The sequence below is a fragment of the Panulirus ornatus genome, chromosome 18 (assembly GCF_036320965.1).
Source record: "Panulirus ornatus isolate Po-2019 chromosome 18, ASM3632096v1, whole genome shotgun sequence".
Taxonomy (NCBI): domain Eukaryota; kingdom Metazoa; phylum Arthropoda; class Malacostraca; order Decapoda; family Palinuridae; genus Panulirus; species Panulirus ornatus.
In genome coordinates, this window is record NC_092241.1 from 24,108,028 (window position 1) to 24,131,217 (window position 23,190).

Consider the following 23,190-nt stretch of genomic DNA (forward strand, 5'->3'; position numbering starts at 1 on the left):
TTGCAAGGTTGTAATTCAATTGTAAGAAACGAGCTAGATTTAAAAAGATTTAGGTATAAAATCATTTTTGTGGTGTTGAATCCAGGTCACTCCTGAGTCCCCTCATATTCCGAGCTGCTGCGCTGACCTGAATTAAGAGTGAATGTATAAGTAGTAAATGCACAAAACAGTAGAACACTGGTTTTTTAAATATGTGATAATTAAGGGTCATGCCAGGTATAGTTGGATTAAGGGACGAAGCACCCTGTGAACTAAACTAGTTGATTTATTTTGGCTTTAGATCTATATTCTACCAGGGGCTGTTATATCGTCATCATTTGAATAGCCTGAACATCCTCTTCAAGTGTTTTCACCACATATAGTATACAGCCCTTCAATTATGTGGTACCTATTACAGCTTCAACAAATAGCAGACATCACTTAGTTGATGTGTCTACTTGTTTGGCTAAATGCCTATCAAGGAAGCAACTTGATTTGCTAACTACATCTGCCAGCTGTCAACAATATCATGTGACAGCTAATATAATGTTCGTCTCACTCTTCCTGTTACTTTGCTTATTTTTGTCGCATCAGTAAAAAAGAAAATTGAAATTTGAGTGTTATCATCTCGTTCGATGTCATTGCCAGTTGATCCTGCATATCATTATAATCGGAGTCGCTCGCCGCCCTAATCCGGTCAAAATATTGACCGGTATTATTTGCTGTGACCTGTCCGCTCAAGGCGAGCGAGACGTAAGGAGAGCAGCTCCACTAGTTAGTGGTTAAGTTTGCAAGATAAGGTTTTCTATTTATTTATCCACACAATTCCCTGCGTTTATACGCCCTTCCCTTGTTTTATCGGCATTTTGCATCGTCAAACGTATCTAAATAAGAATATAAATGGAATTTTGGAGACCAGAAAAAAATCGCTACTAAAAACTAGGGTTGTTCTGACGTCTTTTACATTATTATTACAATGATATCCATTATCATCATCATTATCTTATTATCAATATTTCTACCATTATCATTGTTAATGTAAGTCAGTTGAATCAGCTGGAGCAGACAGTTGTCGTGACGTCATAGTGGCAGTGTAAACAAACCTTGTTGGAGCCAGAGTGCTGGCTCAAGGTAAGAAGTTACCCTGTAAAGCAAACTCTAGTCGACTTGTCTTTCTGGGATTGAGTCAGTAGACTGCAGGCATGGGTAAATGGCAGAATGATTGGAATGATGGCCGCAAATAATGGATCAGAAAGGTTGTCAGGCGAGGAGTTGGTCGAGTCGGTATTTACTAAAGATCTAAACACCAGCCTAGAGATTAAAGTATATATAGGAAACGAGATGATAAATTATTCGAAATTAATTGGATCAGCCGTGATGTCATGAAACAGATATCAAAACTGGAGCCAAATGAATTACTGGAACGACAAAAATTTGTTCAAGAGTCGTAAAGGAGTGAAGATGGTCAATCATTAGTCAATATATTTGACAAATCATATAGATCAGGAGTCGTAGATAATTCATGGATATTGGCAATTGTAATGCCAGTTCCCAAAAAGGATGATAGGTCTACAGCCGTAAACATTTGACCAAATACTCGGACTTTAGTTGAAGGAAGTTCTTAAGACAGTAATATTGGATAGAATTAGAGTGCTCTTAGAAATCACAGCTTATGAATGATTTATGGCTTGGTTTTATGAAGGGGAGATGTCATTAATGTGTTGTCAAATTTCACAAATGTTTTTGAATCATTTGACAGTGATGAAATTTATGACATTAGTAACCTTGTTTTCAAGAGGGCATATGAAAATTCTTTATGAGAGATTGTTTAAGAAATTAGAGGCAATTGATATTAGCAAGGAAGTTAGAACTTGGCTGACAGACAGAAAACAGAGGGCTAGCATAATGGGCTTAATTCAGAATGACAGGTGACAAATGGTGTTCTCCAGGGATCCATCTTGGGACTTAAATTATATGAAATTTATATTGATGACAGCTGTAGGTGTCACTAGCAGAATCAGTAGGTTTACTAACAAAATAAAGGTAATGGTTGTAATAAATTCAAGTGAAGATTTTATTACTTTACAAGAAGACCTTGGCAAAATGCAGATATGGACAAAAAGATTGCAAATGAAATTTTGTAATGGCTATTGTAAAGTGCTTAATGTTAGTAGAGAAAACAGGCCAAGTTTGTCTCTTTGACAGCATTCTGTAGATTAAGTATTGAGAAGTCAGTATATGAGAGAAATTTTAGTGTTCACAGTACTAACTGAAAACTGAGGTGGTGACACATAAAGATGCAAAATAAAGTAAATAGAGTACAGTATATGGATGTATTTCTGGAAGTATTTGCCATAAAAGTGCAGATGTTATATTGCAGCTATCTTTCTTACTTTTGAGACCTCACCTTGATTATGAAGTGATGCTTTGGGCAGTGTTCTATTGAATGGATATGAACTCTCAAGCATATAGGTGAGGGTAATGATAGGGGAGAAAGAATACTTCCCACGTATTCCCTGCATGTTGTAGAAGGCGACTAAAAGGGGAGGGAGCGGGGGGCTGGAAATCCTCCCCTCGTTTTGTTTTTTTTAATTTTCCAAAAGAAGGAACAGAGAAGGGGGCCAGGTGAGGATATTCCCTCAGAGGCCCAGTCCTCTGTTCTTAACGCTACCTTGCTAATGTGGGAAATGGCGAATAGTTTGAAAGAAAAGAAAGAAATCTTTCCTAGGAGGAAAGACTCGGAAACAAATTTGTATTCCCAAGAAGTACAGAGTAAGGGGTGATATGAGTTTACATGAGAAAGGCAGACAGAAGGAGGCCTGATTGGCTCACGACTGGGTTGTCTGATTAAAAAAAAAGAAGTTTGACAAGAAACTGTAATTCTGCTCAACAACGTTTGAAGCTTTCACCGACTCCCTACCGCTGCATATTAGCCTTCTTGTTTCCCCATTACTGCTGTCATTTATACAGTTTATTTCTGGCATTTTTCTCAGAGTATACTTGAATTCATTAAATATTTGTCTAAACGACTTTTGAAGGTATTTATAGTCTTAGCATTCACTTATTCTGGTGCTCAACACACTTATATTAAAAGAAACTTTTTCCCATGTCTGTAGTACATGTTTTAGCTTTGAGTTTTATTCCATTTTCTCCTGGTAACCTTATTTTCCTGTATTTCAAAAAGATGTTCATGATTTACTTTATCAAATTTGTTCAGAACTTTGAACTTGGATTATGTCACCACAAAGTCTACATTTTTTTAAGAGAGAAGAGATCCAATTATTTTAACCTTTGTATGCCAGATTTCTAAGGGATGGGATCAATTTTGTCACGTATCTCTGTACTTGCTCTAATTTTCCCTTGTCTTTTTTTATAGTCTGGGGACCAAAACTGGACTGCATATTCAGGGTGTGTTCTTACTAGAAAATTATAGTGTGAAAATTGTTTCTGGTGTCTTGTAATCTGTGTTCCTGGCTATGAAACCTAACTTTGGTTGCCATTTTTACTTGCTGCTTGATACTGTTTAGTATATTTTAGAATGTTGCTATTGACAACTCCAAGGTCTTTTTCTTCATTTACTTTAGTTTGAGAGTTTCCAAGTAGTTTGTAGTTATTACATAAATTCTTGTCTCCAAAGTTCATAACTTTACACTTGTCTACATTAAACTTCATTTGCCATCTGTCTAACCACTCTGCTAGTAAGTTAAGATCTCTTTGAATCATTTCGCAGTCCCGCATTTTTATAGCTCTACCTCTTAGTTTAGTATCATCAGCAACTTTGGAGATCTTAGATATGAGACTGAGTTCTAGGTCATTAATATATATCATGGAAAGATTTGGGCCTAGGGCCAATCCCTGTGGCTCACTCCTCAGTACGTCTAGTCAATCTGAGGCTTTGCCGTTTAATACTACATGCTGTTTTCTTCCGGTAATCCAGTCTCTGATCCAATTACAGAGTTCTTCACCAGTTCTGTGTCCTTTAAGTTTATGTGAAAGTCTTATGTGAGGTACTTTATCGAAAGCCTTTTGGAAATCTGAATATACTAAATCAGATGGTAATTTTTTGTCCCACTTCTGATAAATAACATTACAAAAATTCCAGCAAATTTGTCAGGCAGGACCTTCTATTGAAGAAAATGTGTTGATTGTATGATATGATTTTGTGTTCTAGAAATTTTATTGTATTTTTTTTCCATCATTTTACTGAACCCTGGCGTAAGGATACTTACGCAGTAGTTCAAGGCACACTGTTTGTCTCCTTTTTTATATATAGGAATAACATTTGCTCGTTTCCAGAGATTTGTTGAATATTTATGTTATGGGGTGTATCAGCTGTCTCCTGACCTGTAAAAATCTTGGAGCTAAGTTAGGGTTTGTTTGGATTTAATTGGTCCTGGTATTTAAGTACTTCAGATCTCTTTATTTCCCTAACCTTCAACTCTTCTTCATCAGATCCCTGAAACATTTTAATTGGTGTTTCTTCAATTGTGAATATGAAGTTAAAACAATAATTTAGTATGGTAGCCGTTTCCTTGTTGTCTGTAGTTAGTGTGTCACGTTCGTTTCATAATGGTCCATTTCCTTCTTCTACTGTCTTCCTTTTTCATATATATTTGAAGAATTCCTTAGGATTATTCTTAACTTTCAAGGAAAATCTTTTTTCTTCCTTGTGTTTATTCTGTCTTATGACCTTACACTTTCTTTGGATTTTGATTAAAGTATACTGATAGAGAGGTCTAGATAAAGGGGATGTTAGTTGAATAGTCAGAGTAGCCATCCACTTTAGAATTAGCTTGCAATACTGGTTTTAAACTTGATGAGTTTACATTTAAAAAAGATGTAGGAGAACTTTGCTTTGAAAACAGAGTTGTTGATGAATGGCATAATTTCCCTAATAGGACAGTAAGTGGTTGAGTGTGAACTGGAGCTGCTTCTCATGAGGTCAGGCTTAGTACAATTTCCTTAAATTCTTACATACTTACAAGTCCTCAGTGATGGTCATTACTTTGTATTTATGGTACTTCTCATATGATTGATGAAATAGTAGGAAAATGGTATGTTAGTTGAGGAGATTTGATAGGTCAAATTGTTTGTTTGATCAACTTTTATAGACTGAACTAAAACACAGTGGCATGAATGAGCCTGTTCTTAAATTATCTCCATGAGTGGGTAAAGTTTAGAAATTGAGTAAAGATATAAATAATTTGGTAAGTCATTTGTGTACCTTTATATCTTTATGAGTTGTGAATACTGAATGCTTTTGTTCTGCAATGGATTTGTAGTGCTTAAAAAATACAGTGGTACAGACCATGATTTGGTGCCATACTTTTCATTGAACAATATTGAATAAGGTGATAATGATTATATGTATCAGGGAAAAGGTAGTATACTAGAAAAAGAGACATGCATTTTCTAGGCTTTTGACCTTTGTTTTACTCCTATGGAATTGTTGCTTCCTTTGCAAAGAATTATTTAGGAGGATGAGATTTTCCAATTTCACTTATGACATCATTTGATGTTAAGCAACTTTATAGTGGTAGAACTTTGAGAAAGAGAGGAAAATGACAGCTAGAGACTAAGTGTAAAGCAACTTTATAGTGGTAGAACTTTGAGAAAGAGAGGAAAATGACAGCTAGAGACTGAGTGTAAATGATTGTGGCCTTTTTTGTCTGTTTTCCTGGCACTACATCGCTGAAGCAGGGGGTAGCAGTGCTGTTTCCTGTGGGACGGGCTGGCGCCAGGAAAGGAAGAAGGAAAGCAAGAATGAATATGTACATGTGTATATATGTCAGTGTATGTGTATATATACACACATGTATATATGTTGATATGTATATGTATGTATATGTGCGTGTATGAACGTTTATGCGTATATGAGTTGATAGGCCATTATTTGTCAGTTTCCTGGCACTTCCTCGCTGACGTGGGCAACAGCGATTAAATGTAAAAAAATGTATAATGAAATAAGAAATAAACCAGTAAAGCAGTGTGAAACACTGATAAATATAAAAACAAGAAGAAAACTTATTTGTCTAAATGCTACAATTGATCTATATAGGTTCTACTGATGATTAAATTTCATCATTATTGAAAAGATATGCTCCACTGCATGTTGCTATGCATTGTTAAGTTTGACACTGAATATTGATTAAGATGTATATGGAGATATTAGAATATGAACCCATGTGGAACAGATTGCCTTATGTTGTAATTCATACCCTTTATATTAAGAGATCTAAACTCATTTTATTTTCAAAATGTGGATTCGTTCGTGTTTACCTTTTGAATATCGCAGTGCCTGACAACATCATTTGGAGTGCATCTCATCTGTGATTTAGGAAATCAGCCTTCCGTAAATCTTACAGGCACAGCTTTCTGCAGTTTTTAGATTGATATACAAATTGAATAGAGCTTTGTAGAATCTAAACAAGCACCAGGTGGTGATTTGATGACATTTCAAATGTCCTTGACATAGCATGAGGATATTTACAAGTTACTTCTCTTGGTTCAGCAGGCAGATTTTGATAAAAGTGGTATCAATCTATTCTTTACACTCTAAACTGTTAATATGGCATGCTTTTAGTCCATATTTCCCCTCTGATTCCTGACTTAAAGTTCTGGGAGTAGGAGATGTAGCATCTCAGATCTGACACTCCACTGATTCTACAGAGTATGAGGAATCTAGTGGTGCCATTTCATTAACATCTCTGAACTAGGACATTCATATCTTTTGATACATTACCAGGGAAAAAAATGAGGTTGATGTAAGTGATATTACATGTTTAGAATATCAGTAGAACATATGAAAACCTCACCTTGTAGCCAAAATGATATCAGAAATATTTTTTTTTTTTTATTATACTTTGTCGCTGTCTCCCGCGTTTGTGAGGTAGCGCAAGGAAACAGACGAAAGAAATGGCCCAACCCCCCCCCCATACACATGTATATACATACGTCCACACACGCAAATATACATACCTACACAGCTTTCCATGGTTTACCCCAGACGCTTCACATGCCCTGCTTCAATCCACTGACAGCACGTCAACCCCGGTATACCACATCGCTCCAATTCACTCTATTCCTTGCCCTCCTTTCACCCTCCTGCATGCTCAGGCCCCGATCACACAAAATCTTTTTCACTCCATCTTTCCACCTCCAATTTGGTCTCCCTCTTCTCCTTGTTCCCTCCACCTCCGACACATATATCCTCTTGGTCAATCTTTCCTCACTCATCCTCTCCATGTGCCCAAACCACTTCAAAACACCCTCTTCTGCTCTCTCAACCACGCTCTTTTTATTTCCACACATCTCTCTTACCCTTACGTTACTCACTCGATCAAACCACCTCACACCACACATTGTCCTCAAACATCTCATTTCCTGCACATCCATCCTCCTGCGCACAACTCTATCCATAGCCCACGCCTCGCAACCATACAACATTGTTGGAACCACTATTCCTTCAAACATACCCATTTTTGCTTTCCGAGATAATGTTCTCGACTTCCACACATTCTTCAAGGCCCCCAGGATTTTCGCCCCCTCCCCCACCCTATGATCCACTTCCACTTCCATGGTTCCATCCGCTGCCAGATCCACTCCCAGATATCTAAAACACTTCACTTCCTCCAGTTTCTCTCCATTCAAACTCACCTCCCAATTGACTTGACCCTCAACCCTACTGTACCTAATAACCTTGCTCTTATTCACATTTACTCTTAACTTTCTTCTTCCACACACTTTTCCAAACTCAGTCACCAGCTTCTGCAGTTTCTCACATGAATCAGCCACCAGCGCTGTATCATCAGCGAACAACAACTGACTCACTTCCCAAGCTCTCTCATCCCCAACAGACTTCATACTTGCCCCTCTTTCCAAAACTCTTGCATTTACCTCCCTAACAACCCCATCCATAAACAAATTAAACAACCATGGAGACATCACACACCCCTGCCGCAAACCTACATTCACTGAGAACCAATCACTTTCCTCTCTTCCTACACGTACACATGCCGTACATCCTCGATAAAAACTTTTCACTGCTTCTAACAACTTTCCTCCCACACCATATATTCTTAATACCTTCCACAGAGCATCTCTATCAACTCTATCATATGCCTTCTCCAGATCCATAAATGCTACATACAAATCCATTTGCTTTTCTAAGTATTTCTCACATACATTCTTCAAAGCAAACACCTGATCCACACATCCTCTACCACTTCTGAAACCACACTGCTCTTCCCCAATCTGATGCTCTGTACATGCCTTCACCCTCTCAATCAATACCCTCCCATATAATTTACCAGGAATACTCAACAAACTTATACCTCTGTAATTTGAGCACTCACTCTTAACCCCTTTGCCTTTGTACAATGGCACTATGCACGCATTCCGCCAATCCTCAGGCACCTCACCATGAGTTATACATGCATTAAATAACCTTACCAACCAGTCAGCAATACAGTCACCCCCTTTTTTAATAAATTCCACTGCAATACCATCCAAACCTGCTGCCTTGCCGGCTTTCATCTTCCGCAAAGCTTTCACTACCTCTTCTCTGTTTACCAAATCATTTTCCCTAACCCTCTCACTTTGCACACCACCTCGACCAAAACACCCTATATCTGCCACTCTATCATCAAACACATTCAACAAACCTTCAAAATACTCACTCCATCTCCTTCTCACATCACCACTACTTGTTATCACCTCCCCACTTGCGCCCTTCACCGAAGTTCCCATTTGCTCCCTTGTCTTACGCACTTTATTTACCTCCTTCCAGAACATCTTTTTATTCTCCCTAAAATTTAATGATACTCTCTCACCCCAACTCTCATTTGCCCTTTTTTTCACCTCTTGCACCTTTCTCTTGACCTCCTGTCTCTTTCTTTTATACATCTCCCACTCAGTTGCATTTTTTCCCTGCAAAAATCGTCCAAATGCCTCTCTCTTCTCTTTCACTTATACTCTTACTTCTTCATCCCACCACTCACTACCCTTTCTAATCAACCCACCTCCCACTCTTCTCATGCCACAAGCATCTTTTGCGCAATCCATCACTGATTCCCTAAATACATCCCATTCCTCCCCCACTCCCCTTACTTCCATTGTTCTCACCTTTTTCCATTCTGTACTCAGTCTCTCCTGGTACTTCCTCACACAGGTCTCCTTCTCAAGCTCACTTACTCTCACCACCCTCTTCACCCCAACATTCACTCTTCTTTTCTGAAAACCCATACAAATCTTCACCTTAGCCTCCACAAGATAATGATCAGACATCCCTCCAGTTGCACCTCTCAGCACATTAACATCCAAAAGTCTCTCTTTCGCACGCTTGTCAATTAACACGTAATCCAATAACGCTCTCTGGCCATCTCTCCTACTTACATAAGTATACTTATGTATATCTCGCTTTTTAAACCAGGTATTCCCAATCATCAGTCCTTTTTCAGCACATAAATCTACAAGCTCTTCACCATTTCCATTTACAACACTGAACACCCCATGTATACCAATTATTCCCTCAACTGCCACATATACTAACTTTATATCTGTTTTCTCCTTGAATTTGCAGTGTTATCTGTGTATTGATATCCAGTACCACATTAGTGGTGCATTTTCATGAGCGTGAACAGTATATTTCAAATATGTTATGAAAATCAATATAGATCTTTAGTCCTGGGTAAAGTTGATGAGGTCTTCATAGGTTATGTTGATTTTGTACAAGTGTATTACCTAATTTACTATAATTATCCCCATTTTTCCCAGAGATACTGCTGTCACCTCATTCAGTATTGTTCATTGCAATATAATGCTCTAGATCAAACTCTGCAGATATTTCAAAATGAATTATATTAAGCCTTAAAACTTATCAGTTTAGGGATGCAGTTGTTCTAGCATTGGGATGTTGGTTCTACTGTTACTTAGTAACGATCATTTAATAAAAAACAAAAAATGAGTAAAGTGTGGGTTTTCCATTAGCTATATTTTTCTCATCTTTTGATGATGAGGAACCTCATGGCAAGGAGATTTACAAAGGAGAAAATGTGGGTTAGTGGGTAAATGATTGAAAAACAACCTAATTTCCATTTTAGAGTTCTAAAGATAAAATATGCAGTGTAACTTTAACTAATTTTCGTCTTTTCACAGGAGGTGCACCATTGGCTGGATACCCAGTAGATGGCACCATGCATCATAAGATTCGAGAGGTAGCTAATCAAAAGGGTAAATAACACATGGAAACTGATCAGAGTTTTCCAAATGCATAAGTGGAGTTGACCTGTCTGTATTTTGTTAGATTTGACATAGAATGTATCACCTGTAGTTTGTGCTGTTTTGCTCTCTAACATAGGTGGAACAGAAATCTTATTTCAAGGATTGGAACTTTACAGGAGGGATGCTTAACTGTCCCAAAAATGTGTTGCTCAGGCATCATGCTTATGCCCTTTATAAGTTATTAACTGAACTGCAGATAGTTGGCAGCATACATCGACTGGCATTTTATTTAAATTCTATAGAGCTTTATGCAGTTTGTAATTCAATCCTTTAGAATACATATCAAACAAATATATATTATTTACTAACCATGAGGACTGAATTACAGCTCAACTCTTTTGGTGCTGTATTAGATTTCATAAGAATTATCAGTCAACCAGCAAACAGTGAAATCATTCATTTGAGCTTTTATATTACATTTCAGTGTCAGAAGGAGATATATATATATTCTATATCTGGAACTACAGTTCTTTAAACACCCTACCATATACTGAAAAATGATGACTTACATTAAAAGACATGCATAGATTGCATAAAAAACTGTTCTCCCACAAATGGCATATAAACTCACCCAGCTAGAATGATTTTCTCTTGTTTAGGAAAATGAATTTGAATACCATGTGAAGTTTTCTTGGAAAAATGAGTTTCTGGAAAAAGATCAAAGCTGTTGTTTTGTAAATATTATTTCAGGGTAAATTCTGATGAATGTCAATACAAAATATAGTGCAGTATTTTTGTATATTATCAATTATTTACATCTAAAGTGAGTCAGTTGTTGTTCGCTGATGATACAACGCTGGTGGCTGATTCGGATGGGAAACTGCAGAAGCTGGTGACTGAGTTTGGTAAAGTGTGTGAAAGAAGAAAGCTGAGAGTAGATGTGAATAAGAGTGAGGTTATTAGGTACAGTAGGGTTGAAGGACAAGTCTATTGGGAGGTAAGTTTGAATGGAGAAAAACTGGAGGAAGTGAAGTGTTTTAGATATCTTGAAGTGGATTTGGCAGTGGATGGAACCATGGAAGCAGAAGTGAATCATAGGGTGGGGGAGGGGGCGAAAGTTCTGGGAGCATTGAAAACTGTGTAGAAGTCGAGAACGTTATCCTGGAAAGCAAAAATGGGTATGTTTGAAGGAATAGTGGTTCCAACAATGTTATATGGTTGCAAGGCGTGGGCTATAGATAGAGTTGTGTGGAGGAGGGTGGATGTGCTGGAAATGAGATGTTTGAGGACAATATGTGGTGTGAGGTGGTTTGATTGGGTAAGTAATGAAAGGGTAAGAGAGATGTGTGGTAATAAAAAGAGTGTGGTTGAGAGAGCAGAAGAGGGTGTTTTGAAATGGTTTGGTCACATGGAGAGAATGAGTGAGGAAAGATTGACCAAGAGGATATATGTGTCAAAGGTGGAGGGAACGAGGAGAAATGGGAGACCAAATTGGAAGTGGAAAGATGGAGTGAAAAAGATTTTGAGTGATCAGGGCCTGAACATGCAGGAGGGTGAAAGGCGTGCAAGGAATAGAGTGAATTGGAACGATGTGGTATACCAGGGTTGACGTGCTGTCATTGGATTGAACCAGGGCATGTGAAGTGCCTGAGGTAAACCATGGAAAGTCTTGTGGGGCCTGGATGTGGAAAGGGAGCTGTGGTTTTGGTGCATTATACATGACAGGTAGAGACTGAGTGTGAACAAATGTGGCCTTTGTTGTCTTTTCCTAGCGCTACCCCGAGTACATGTGGGGGGAAGGGGGTCTTCATTTCATGTGTGGTGGGGTGGTGACGGGAATGAATAAGGGCAGACAGTATAAATTATGTACATGTGTATAAATGTATATGTCTGTGTGTGTATATATATGTATACATTGAGATGTATAGGTATGTATATTTGCGTGTGTGGACATGTATGTATATACATGTGTATGGGGGTGAGTTGGGCCATTCTTTCGTCTGTTTCCTTGCGCTACCTTGCTAACGTGTGAGACAGCGACAAGGTATAATAGAAAAAATAATCTTCTAAGTCTATTGAACAATTTAGCTAATACCCAAAATCTAAAATCTGTTATCCACAGCTATTATATCATTTTTAACATCATTGAAATCAGGTCTAAATCTGGGAGGTTCTGGCCTTGAGTATTCTTAATTCTGAGCCATTTGTGTGCTGAAACTGGTGTAGCTGTGCTGGTTGTTGGATTTGCGTCAGGTTTTCTTTCCCTATCACTCAATTATACTTCACCATTGATGTTCTCAAAGTTACTCTCAGGTGGTGTCAAAATGGATTCACTGTCTGTAACATTTGCAGCCACCTGCATCAACTTATGGTTACTGTGGGTTAAATTAAACATTTCATAAATCACAAACATGAACATCAAAGCACTGTCTTGCAGCTTATTCTATAACCTCTGGCCTATGTAGTAATACATCCCATCCCTAAGAAGAATGACTGTTCTAACCCCTCTAATTGTCATCCTGTTGCTTTGACATCTATCATCTCCAAAGTCTTTGAATCCCTCCTCAGTGCCCATATCCTCTGACATCTTGAATCTCACAGTCTTCTCTTACCACCAGTATGGCCTCCATAAAGTGAGATCTACTGGTGATATTCGTTCATATCTTAATGTTTGGTCATCATCCTTGAAAGGTTTTGGGGAATCCTGGGTTGTTGCCCTTGGTATATCCAAAGCTTTTGACAGAGTGTGGCTTTAGGGTCTTTCCTCTAAGCTCCCTTCTTTTGGCTTCCTTTTCTCACTTTGCTCCCTCATATATAGCTTCCCCTCAGGCCAATCTGTCTCCATTGAAGTTGATGGATCAGCATCTCCCCCTTTCTCCATTAATTCGTAAATCAAAAGTATCACACTCAAAACATGAGAGTTGAAAGGCAAGTTCATTGGCTACTCACTGTGTAATCTGCCCTGTCTCCTGCACTTTCTCTCTTCTTTATCAAAGATATCCTTTCTTCTACAAATGACAGAATGCACTTATCTTTCAATTGTGCACCTCCTCTCACATGATCTGCATCTCATCTCAACACTACTTCCTCAACAAACTCAAGATTTGGACAGGATATATCAGTGGGGAGATTAAGATGAGATCTGGTTAAGTTTTATGTCTCCAAGACCCAGCTTCTGCCGTCTCCATCGAAAATTCCTCACAAATTTCCTCTCTCCTTTGACAGTTCTGTAATTCCACGTCTTAACTCATTGAACATACTTGGTGTTACTTGGAACATCCACTATATCTTGGAAACCCCACATCCCAGAAATAGCTAAGGCTACCTCTAAGACATTGTGAGTCATGTTTGGATGTAAAAATCTCTTTTCTGAAGAACAGCTGCTCTGTTTTTGCTAAGCCTTGATCTGTCCTTGTATGGAGTAGTGCTCTTGCATGACGGGTAGCACTGCATCCTTACTTGACAGAGTTAAGTTGAGAGTAATCCAACTTAAATTCAAAACTTGACCCACTTAGCCGAAGCCACAATTTTGGTTTGCTTGACCTCTTTTAAGATATTACTTTGGTTTTTGCTCTTGAGAACTAGCTGCTTGTGTGCTCCCACTACTAGCTAAACCATGAAATACTTGGCAAGCTGCTGTGTAATTTGATTACTGTATGGTCATTGGTAACTCATAGGTAGGCTGTTTTTCTGACTATTTCTTTTCTTACACCTTGAAGCTTTGGAACTGTTTATCCCTCTCATGTATTCCCTAGTAACTGTGACATGGCACACTAAAAGACAGGTTTTTCATTTCCTGCAAAATTCACATACGCTTTCCCTTTTCTTTTTCCCTTTCATTAACCTCTCCATATTTTGATTATTGCCCAGCCTTGATGTGGACTTGTTTCCATGAATGGAGCTTCCAACACACAAAAAAAATCAGAATAGGATGGAATTTAAAGCATAACCATTATATTGTAGTTAACAGATAGTTAACATTTATTTTTATTTTTTTTTATTATACTTTGTCGCTGTCTCCCGCGTTTGCGAGGTAGCGCAAGGAAACAGACGAAAGAAATGCCCCCCCCCCCCGCACACACACACACATGTATATACATACATCCACACACGCAAATATACATACCTACACAGCTTTCCATGGTTTACCCCAGACGCTTCACATGCCTTGATTCAATCCACTGACAGCACGTCAACCCCGGTATACCACATCGCTCCAATTCACTCTATTCCTTGCCCTCCTTTCACCCTCCTGCATATTCAGGCCCCGATCACACAAAATCTTTTTCACTCCATCTTTCCACCTCCAATTTGGTCTCCCTCTTCTCCTCGTTCCCTCCACCTCCGACACATATATCCTCTTGGTCAATCTTTCCTCACTCATTCTCTCCATGTGCCCAAACCACTTCAAAACACCCTCTTCTGCTCTCTCAACCACGCTCTTTTTATTTCCACACGTCTCTCTTACCCTTACGTTACTCACTCGATCAAACCACCTCACACCACACATTGTCCTCAAACATCTCATTTCCAGCACATCCATCCTCCTGCGCACAACTCTATCCATAGCCCACGCCTCGCAACCATACAACATTGTTGGAACCACTATTCCTTCAAACATACCCATTTTTGCTTTCCGAGATAATGTTCTCGACTTCCACACATTCTTCAAGGCCCCCAGAATTTTCGCCCCCTCCCCCACCCTATGATCCACTTCCGCTTCCATGGTTCCATCCGCCGCCAGATCCACTCCCAGATATCTAAAACACTTCACTTCCTCCAGTTTTTCTCCATTCAAACTCACCTCCCAATTGACTTGACCCTCAACCCTACTGTACCTAATAACATATAAATCAAAATATCACACTCAAAATGAGTTAAAAGACATTTTCATTGGCTACTCTCTGAGTGTGTAATCAGTCAGCTGATGGAATTTAAACAGACATTACTTTACTGCTTCCAGGAAACAACCCTCCAGAACTTCTGGCCTGTTTATGCCTATATCACTGGATGATGTACCAATTGTAAACATTCCTAAGAAAATGAAAAATTGATTTCAAAATTACACACACACAAATGCTTAACAGAAAAAAAGATGTTAAAAGATAATGAATTATCATCCATTGTACCACCTTGTTACAAAACCTCTGTCTTACATCCATATATCAGATCATATACTGATATATCAAACACACATTTAAGGTACAACATAAAGAAAGTATTACCATGTATATCAATAGAATTAAGCTCATAATATGGAGCTACTTACCACATGAGCAGACAGCTAAGCATATGCAAATACCACTAGTTGTGCTAGTCACCAAAGATGGCAGCATGCAGAGGGATATGGCTGGGTTTTCAAGGATGTGAATGGTGTTTCTGCGTGTTGCATTAGGAGGAAAAATTTGTTTAAGCCTTAGGGTAAACCCATTTCCAACATCAAATGAGTATTTTTTCTTTTCATATTTGATTGCTGTTTCCCATGTTAGTGATGTAGCTCCAGGAAACAGGTGAAGAAAGACATCCTTAGGGTGGGGAAGGGGGCGAAGGTTCTGGGAGTGATGAAGAATGTGTGGAAGGAGAGAGCATTATATTGTAGAGCGAAAATGGGTATGTTTCAAGGAATAGTAGTTCCAATAATTTTATATGGTTGCGAGGCATGGGCTATAGATAGATTTGTACAGAGGAGGGTGGATGTGTTAGAAATGAAATGTTTGTGGACAAAATTTGGTGTGAGGTGGTTTGATCAAGTAAGTAATGAGAAGGTAAGAGAGATGTGTGGAAATAAAAAGAATATGGTTGAGAGAGCAGAAGAGGGTGTGTTGAAATGGTTTGGACATATGGAGAGAATGAGTGAGGAAAGATTGACAGAGTCTCTATATGTCAGAGGTGGAGGGAACAAGAAGTGGGAGACCAAATTGGAGGTGGAAGGATGGAGTAAAAAAGATTTTGAGTGATCTGGGCCTGAACATACAGGAGGGTGAGAGACATGCAAGGAATAGAGTGAATTGAAACGATGTGGTATACTGGGGTTGACTTGCTGCCAATGGACTGAACTAGGGCATGAGAAACATCTGGGATAACCCATGGAAAGGTCTGTGGGGTTTGGATGTGGATAGGAAGCTGTGGTTTCGGTGCATTACACATGACAGCTAGAGAGTGAATGTGAACAAATGTGGCCTTTTTGTGTCTGTTCTCCGGCGCTAACTTACTGAAGCATGGGGTAGTGATGCTGTTTCCTGTGGGGCAGGGTAGTGCCAGGAATGTATATGTATATGTATATGAGAGTTGGGGTGAGAGAGTATCATTAAATTTTAGGGAGAATAAAAAGATGTTCTGGAAGGAGGTAAATAAAGTGCGTAAGACAAGGGAGCAAATGGGAACTTCAGTGAAGGGCGCAAATGGGGAGGTGATAACAAGTAGTGGTGATGTGAGAAGGAGATGGAGTGAGTATTTTGAAGGTTTGTTGAATGTGTTTGATGATAGAGTGGCAGATATAGGGTGTTTTGGTCGAGGTGGTGTGCAAAGTGCGAGGGTTAGGGAAAATGATTTGGTAAACAGAGAAGAGGTAGTAAAAGCTTTGCGGAAGATGAAAGCCGGCAAGGCAGCAGGTTTGGATGGTATTGCAGTGGAATTTATTAAAAAAGGGGGTGACTGTATTCTTGACTGGTTGGTAAGGTTATTTGATGTATGTATGACTCATGGTGAGGTGCCTGAGGATTGGCGGAATGCGTGCATAGTGCCATTGTACAAAGGCAAAGGGGATAAGAGTGAGTGCTCAAATTACAGAGGTATAAGTTTGTTGAGTATTCCTGGCAAATTGTATGGGAGGGTATTGATTGAGAGGGTGAAGGCATGTACAGAGCATCAGATTGGGGAAGAGCAGTGTGGTTTCAGAAGTGGTAGAGGATGTGTGGATCAGGTGTTTGCTTTGAAGAATGTATGTGAGAAATACTTAGAAAAGCAGATGGATTTGTATGTAGCATTTATGGATCTGGAGAAGGCATATGATAGTATTAAGAATATATGGTGTGGGAGGCAAGTTGTTAGAAGCAGTGAAAAGTTTTTATCGAGGATGTAAGGCATGTGTACGTGTAGGAAGAGAGGAAAGTGATTGGTTCTCAGTGAATGTAGGTTTGCGGCAGGGGTGTGTGATGTCTCCATGGTTGTTTAATTTGTTTATGGATGGGGTTGTTAGGGAGGTGAATGCAAGAGTTTTGGAAAGAGGGGCAAGGATGAAGTCTGTTGGGGATGAGAGAGCTTGGGAAGTGAGTCAGTTGTTGTTCGCTGATGATACAGCGCTGGTGGCTGATTCATGTGAGAAACTGCAGAAGCTGGTGACTGAGTTTGGTAAAGTGTGTGAAAGAAGAAAGTTAAGAGTAAATGTGAATAAGAGCAAGGTTATTAGGTACAGTAGGGTTGAGGGTCAAGTCAATTGGGAGGTGAGTTTGAATGGAGAAAAACTGGAGGAAGTGAAATGTTTTAGATATCTGGGAGTGGATCTGGCAGCGGATGGAAACGTGGAAGCGGAAGTGGATCATTGGGTGGGGGAGGGGGCGAAAATCCTGGGAGCCTTGAAGAATGTGTGGAAGTCGAGAACATTATCTCGGAAAGCAAAAATGGGTATGTTTGAAGGAATAGTGGTTCCAACAATGTTGTATGGTTGCGAGGCGTGGACTATGGATAGAGGATGGATGTGCTGGAAATGAGATGTTTGAGGACAGTGTGTGGTGTGAGGTGGTTTGATCGAGTAAGTAACGTAAGGGTAAGAGAGATGTGTGGAAATAAAAAGAGCGTGGTTGAGAGAGCAGAAGAGGGTGTTTTGAAATGGTTTGGTCACATAGAGAGAATGAGTGAGGAAAGATTGACCAAGAGGATATATGTGTCAGAGGTGGAGGGAACGAGGAGAAGAGGGAGACCAAATTGGAGGTGGAAAGATGGAGTGAAAAAGATTTTGTGTGATCGGGGCCTGAACATGCAGGAGGGTGAAAGGAGGGCAAGGAATAGAGTGAATTGGAGCGATGTGGTATACCGGGGTTGACGTGCTGTCAGTGGATTGAATCAAGGCATGTGAAGCGTCTGGGGTAAACCATGGAAAGCTGTGTAGGTATGTATATTTGCGTGTGTGGACGTATGTATATACATGTGTATGGGGGTGGGTTGGGCCATTTCTTTCGTCTGTTTCCTTGTGCTACCTCGCAAACGCGGGAGACAGCGAAAAAAAAAAGAAAAAAAGTATATATGCGTGTATGGGCATTTATGTATATATATGTGTATATGAGTGGATGGGCCTATCTTCACCTGTTTCCTGGCCCTACCTCTCTGATGTAGGAAGCAGCAATTAAGTATGATAAATATATATACACATATAAGCACATACAAAGATGAGTAATGTGGCAGTTGAGGGAATAATTGGTGTACATGGGGTGTTCAGTGTTGTAAATGGAGATGGTGAAGAGCTTGTAGATTTATGTGCTGAAAAAGGACTGGTGATTGGGAATACATGGTTTAGAAAGAGAGATATACATAGGTATACGTATGTAAATAGGAGAGATGGCCAGACAGTGTTGTTGGATTACGTGTTAATTGATAGGTGCGCAAAAGAGAGACTTTTGGATGTTAATGTGCTGAGAGATGCAACTTGAGGGATGTCTGATCATTATCTTGTGGAGGCGAAGGTGAAGATTTGTAGAGGTTTTCAGAAAAGAAGAGAGAATGTTGGGGTGAAAAGAGTGGTGAGAGTAAGTGAGCTTGGGAAGGAAACTTGTGTGAGGAAGTACCAGGAGAGACTGAATACAGAATGGAAAAAGGTGAGAACAAAGGACGTAAGGGGAGTGGAGGAGGAATGGGATGTATTTGGGGAAGCAGTGATGGCTTGCACAGAAGATGCTTGTGGCATGAGAAGCGTGGGAGGTGGGCAGATTAGAAAGGGTAGTGAGTGGTGGGATGAAGAAGTAAGATTATTATTGAAAGAGAAGAGAGAGGCATTTGGATGATTTTTGCAGGGAAATAATGCAATTGAGTGGGAGATGTATAAAAGAAAGAGTAAGGAGGTCAAGAGAAAGGTGCAAGAGTTGAAAAAGAGGGCAAATGAGAGTTGGGGTGAGAGAGTATCATTAAATTTTAGGGAAAGTAAAAAGATGTTTTGGAAGGAGGTAAATGAAGTGCATAAGACAAGGGAACAAATGGGAACTTCAGTGAAGGGGGTAAATGGGGAGGTGATAACAAGTAGTGGTGATGTGAGAAGAAGATGGAGTGAGTATTTTGAAGGTTTTTTTGAATGTGTTTGATGACGGAGTGCCAGATATAGGGTGTTTTGGTCAAGGTGGTGTGCAAAGTTAGAGGGTTAGGGAAAATGATTTGGTAAACAGAGAAGAGGTAGTAAAACTTTGTGGAAGATGAAAGCCGGCAAGGCAGCGGGTTTGTATGGTATTGCAGTGGAACTTATTAAAAAAGGGGGTGACTGTATTGTTGACTGGTTGGTAAGGTTATTTAATGTATGTATGATTCATGGTGCCTGAGGATTGGCGGAATGCTTGCATAGTGCCATTGTACGAAGGCAAAGGGGATAAAAGTGAGTGCTCAAATTACAGAGGTATAAGTTTGTTGAGTATTCCTGGCAAATTATATAGGAGGGTATTGATTGAGAGGGTGAAGGCATGTACAGAGCATCAGATTGGGGAAGAGCAGTGTGGTTTCAGAAGAGGTAGAGGATGTGTGGATCAGGTGTTTGCTTTGAAGAATGTATGTGAGAAATACTTAGAAAAGCAGATGGATTTGTATGTAGCATTTATGGATCTGGAGAAGGCATATGATGGAGTTGATAGAGATGCTCTGTGGAAGGTATTAAGAATATATGGTGTGGGAGGCAAGTTGTTAGAAGTAGTGAAAAGTTTTTATCGAGGATGTAAGGCATGTGTACGTGTAGGAAGAGAGGAAAGTGATTGTTTCTCAGTGAATGTAGGTTTGCGGCAGGGGTGTGTGATGTCTCCATGGTTGTTTAATTTGTTTATGGATGGGATTTTTAAGGAGGTGAATGCAAGAGTTTTGGAAAGAGGGGCAAGTATGAAGTCTGTTGTGGATGAGAGAGCTTGGGAATTGAGTCAGTTGTTGTTCGCTGATGATACAGCGCTGATAGCGGATTCATGTGAGAAACTGCAGGGGCTTGTGACTGAGTTTGGTAAAGTGTGTGAGAGAAGAAACTGAGAGTAAATGTGAATAAGAGCAAGGTTATTAGGTACAGTAGGGTTGAGGGACAAGTCAGTTGGGAGGTAAGTTTGAATGGAGAAAAACTGGAGGAAGTGAAGTGCTTTAGATATCTGGGAGTGGATTTGGCAGCGAATGGAACCATGGAAGCGGAAGTGAATCATAGGGTGGGGGAGGGGGCGAAAGTTCTGGGAGCATTGAAGAATGTGTGGAAGTCGAGAACACTATCTCGGAAAGCAAAAATGGGTATGTTTGAAGGAATAATGGTTCTAACAATGTTATATGGTTGCGAGGCATGGGCTATGGATAGAGTTGTGCGGAGGAGGGTGGATGTGCTGGAAATGAGATATTTGAGGACAATGTGTGGTGTGAGGTGGTTTGATCGAGTAAGTAATGTAAGGGTAATAGAGATGTGTGGAAATAAAAAGAGCGTGGTTGAGAGAGCAGAAGAGGGTGTTTTGAAATGGTTTGGGCACATGGAGAGAATGAGTGAGGAAAGATTGACCAAGAGGATATATGTGTCAGAGGTGGAGGGAACGAGGAGAAGTGGGAGACCAAATTGGAGGTGGAAAGATGGAGTGAAAAAGATTTTGTGTGATCGGGGCCTGAACATGCAGGAGGATGAAAGACGGGCAAGGACTAGAGTGAATTGGATCGATGTGGTATACCGGGGTTGACGTGCTGTCAGTGGATTGAATCAGGGCATGTGAAGCGTCTGGGGTAAACCATGGAAAGTTGTGTGGGGCCTGGATGTGGAAAGGGAGCTGTGGTTTCGGGCATTATTGCGTGACAGCTGGAGACTGAGTGTGAACGAATGGGGCCTTTGTTGTCCTTTCCTAGAGCTACCTCGCACACAGGAGGGGGAGAGGGGGATGGTATTCCATGTGTGGCGAGGTGGCGATGGGAATGAATAGGGGCAGACAGTGTGAATTGTGTGCATGGGTATATATGTATGTGTCTGTGTGTGTATATATATGTGTACATTGAGATGTATAGGTATGTATATTTGCGTGTGTGTGTGTACATTGTGTATTGGGTGGGTTGGGCCATTTCTTTCGTCTGTTTCCTTGCGCTACCTCGCAAACGCGGGAGACAGCGACAAAGCAAAAAAAAAATATATATATATATATATATATATATATACATATATATATATATCCCTGGGGATAGGGGATTAAGAATACTAACCACGTATTCCCTGCGTGTTGTAGAAGGCGACTAAAAGGGGAGGGAGCGGTGGGCTGGAAATCCTCCCCTCTCGTTTTTTTTTTAATTTTCCAAAAGAAGGAACAGAGTGGGGCCAGGTGAGGATATTCCACAAAGGCCCAGTCCTCTGTTCTTCACGTTACCTCGCTAACGCGGGAAATGGCGAATAGTTTAAAAGAAAAAAAAATATATATATATATATATATATATATATATATATATATATATATATATATATATATATATATATATGTTGAGATGTACAGGTATGTATATGTGCGTGTGGACGTGTATGTATATACATGTGTATGTGGGTGTGTTGGGCCATTCTTTCATCTGTTTCCTTGCACTACGTCACTAACGCGGGAGACAGTGACAAAGCATAATAAAAAAAATAAAATAGATAAATGATACGCACATACACATACATATACATATATAGACATACATACATTTTCCCCTATCCCTGGGGATAGGGGAGAAAGAATACTTCCCACACATTCCCCGCGTGTTGTAGAAGGCGACTAAAGGGAATGGGAGCGAGGGGCTAGAAACCCTCCCCTCCTTGTATTTTAACTTTCTAGAAGGGGAAACAGAAGAAGGAGTCATGCAGGGAGTGCTCATCCTCCTTGAAGGCTCAAATTGGGGTGTCTGAATGTGTGTGGATGTAACCAAGATGAGAAAAAAAGGAGATAGAGATAGTATGTTTGAGGAAAGGAACATAGATGTTTTGGCTCTGAGTGAAATGAAGCTCAAGGGTGAAGGGGAAGAGTGGTTTGGGAATGTCTTGGGAGTAAAGTCAGGGGTTGGTGAGAGGACAAGAGCAAAGGAAGGAGTAGCACTACTCCTGAAACATGAGTTGTGGGAGTATGTGATAGAGTGTAAGAAAGTATACTCTAGATTGATATGGGTAAAACTGAAAATGGATGGAGAGAGATGGGTGATTATTGGTGCCTCTGCACCTGGTCATGAGAAGAAAGATCATGAGAGGCAAGTGTTTTGGGAGCAGCTAGTGAGTGTGTTAGCAGCTTTGATGCACGAGACCGGGTTATAGTGATGGATGATTTGAATGTAAATGTTAGTAGTTGGTGTACATGGGGTGTTCAGTGTTGTAAATGGAAATGGTGAAGAGCTTCTAGATTTGTGTGTTGAAAAAGGACTGGTGATTGGGAATACCTGGTTTAAAAAGAGAGATTTACATAAGTATACTTAAGTAGGAGAAATAGCCAGAGAGCATTATTGGATTACGTGTCAATTGATAGGCGTGTGAAAGAGAGAGTTTTGGATGATAGTGTGCTGAGAGGGGCAACTAGAGGGATGTCTGGTCATTATCTTGTGGAGGCGAAGGTGGAGATATGTAGAGGTTTTCAGAAAAGAAGAGAGAATGTTGGGGTGGTGAGAGTAAGTGAGCTTAGAAAGGGGACTTGTGTGAGGAAGTACCAGGAGAGATTGAGAGCAAAATGGAAAAAGGTGGTAGCAAATGATGAAAAGGGAGATAGGGAGGAATGGGATGTATTTAGGGAAGCAGTGATGGTTTGTGCAAAGGATGCCTGTGACATGAAAAATGTGGGAGGTAGG

General features: G+C 39.9%; 1 protein-coding gene across 3 annotated transcripts in view; it reads left to right on the forward strand.

Moving 5' to 3' along the window:
- The first annotated feature begins 1,042 nt into the window (after positions 1-1,042).
- LOC139755000 (uncharacterized) overlaps positions 1,043-23,190 on the forward strand; it is a 71,467-nt gene continuing 49,319 nt past the window's right edge. Inside the window, exons 1-2 of one of the 3 annotated variants that reach the window (XM_071672905.1) lie at positions 1,054-1,110; positions 10,135-10,193. In XM_071672905.1, coding sequence (XP_071529006.1) covers positions 10,165-10,193 — 29 coding nt within the window. In that variant the 5' untranslated portion in view covers positions 1,054-1,110; positions 10,135-10,164. Of the gene's footprint in view, positions 1,111-10,134; positions 10,210-23,190 lie in introns of all 3 variants that reach the window. The other 2 variants (XM_071672907.1, XM_071672906.1) reach the window with 2 other exon arrangements.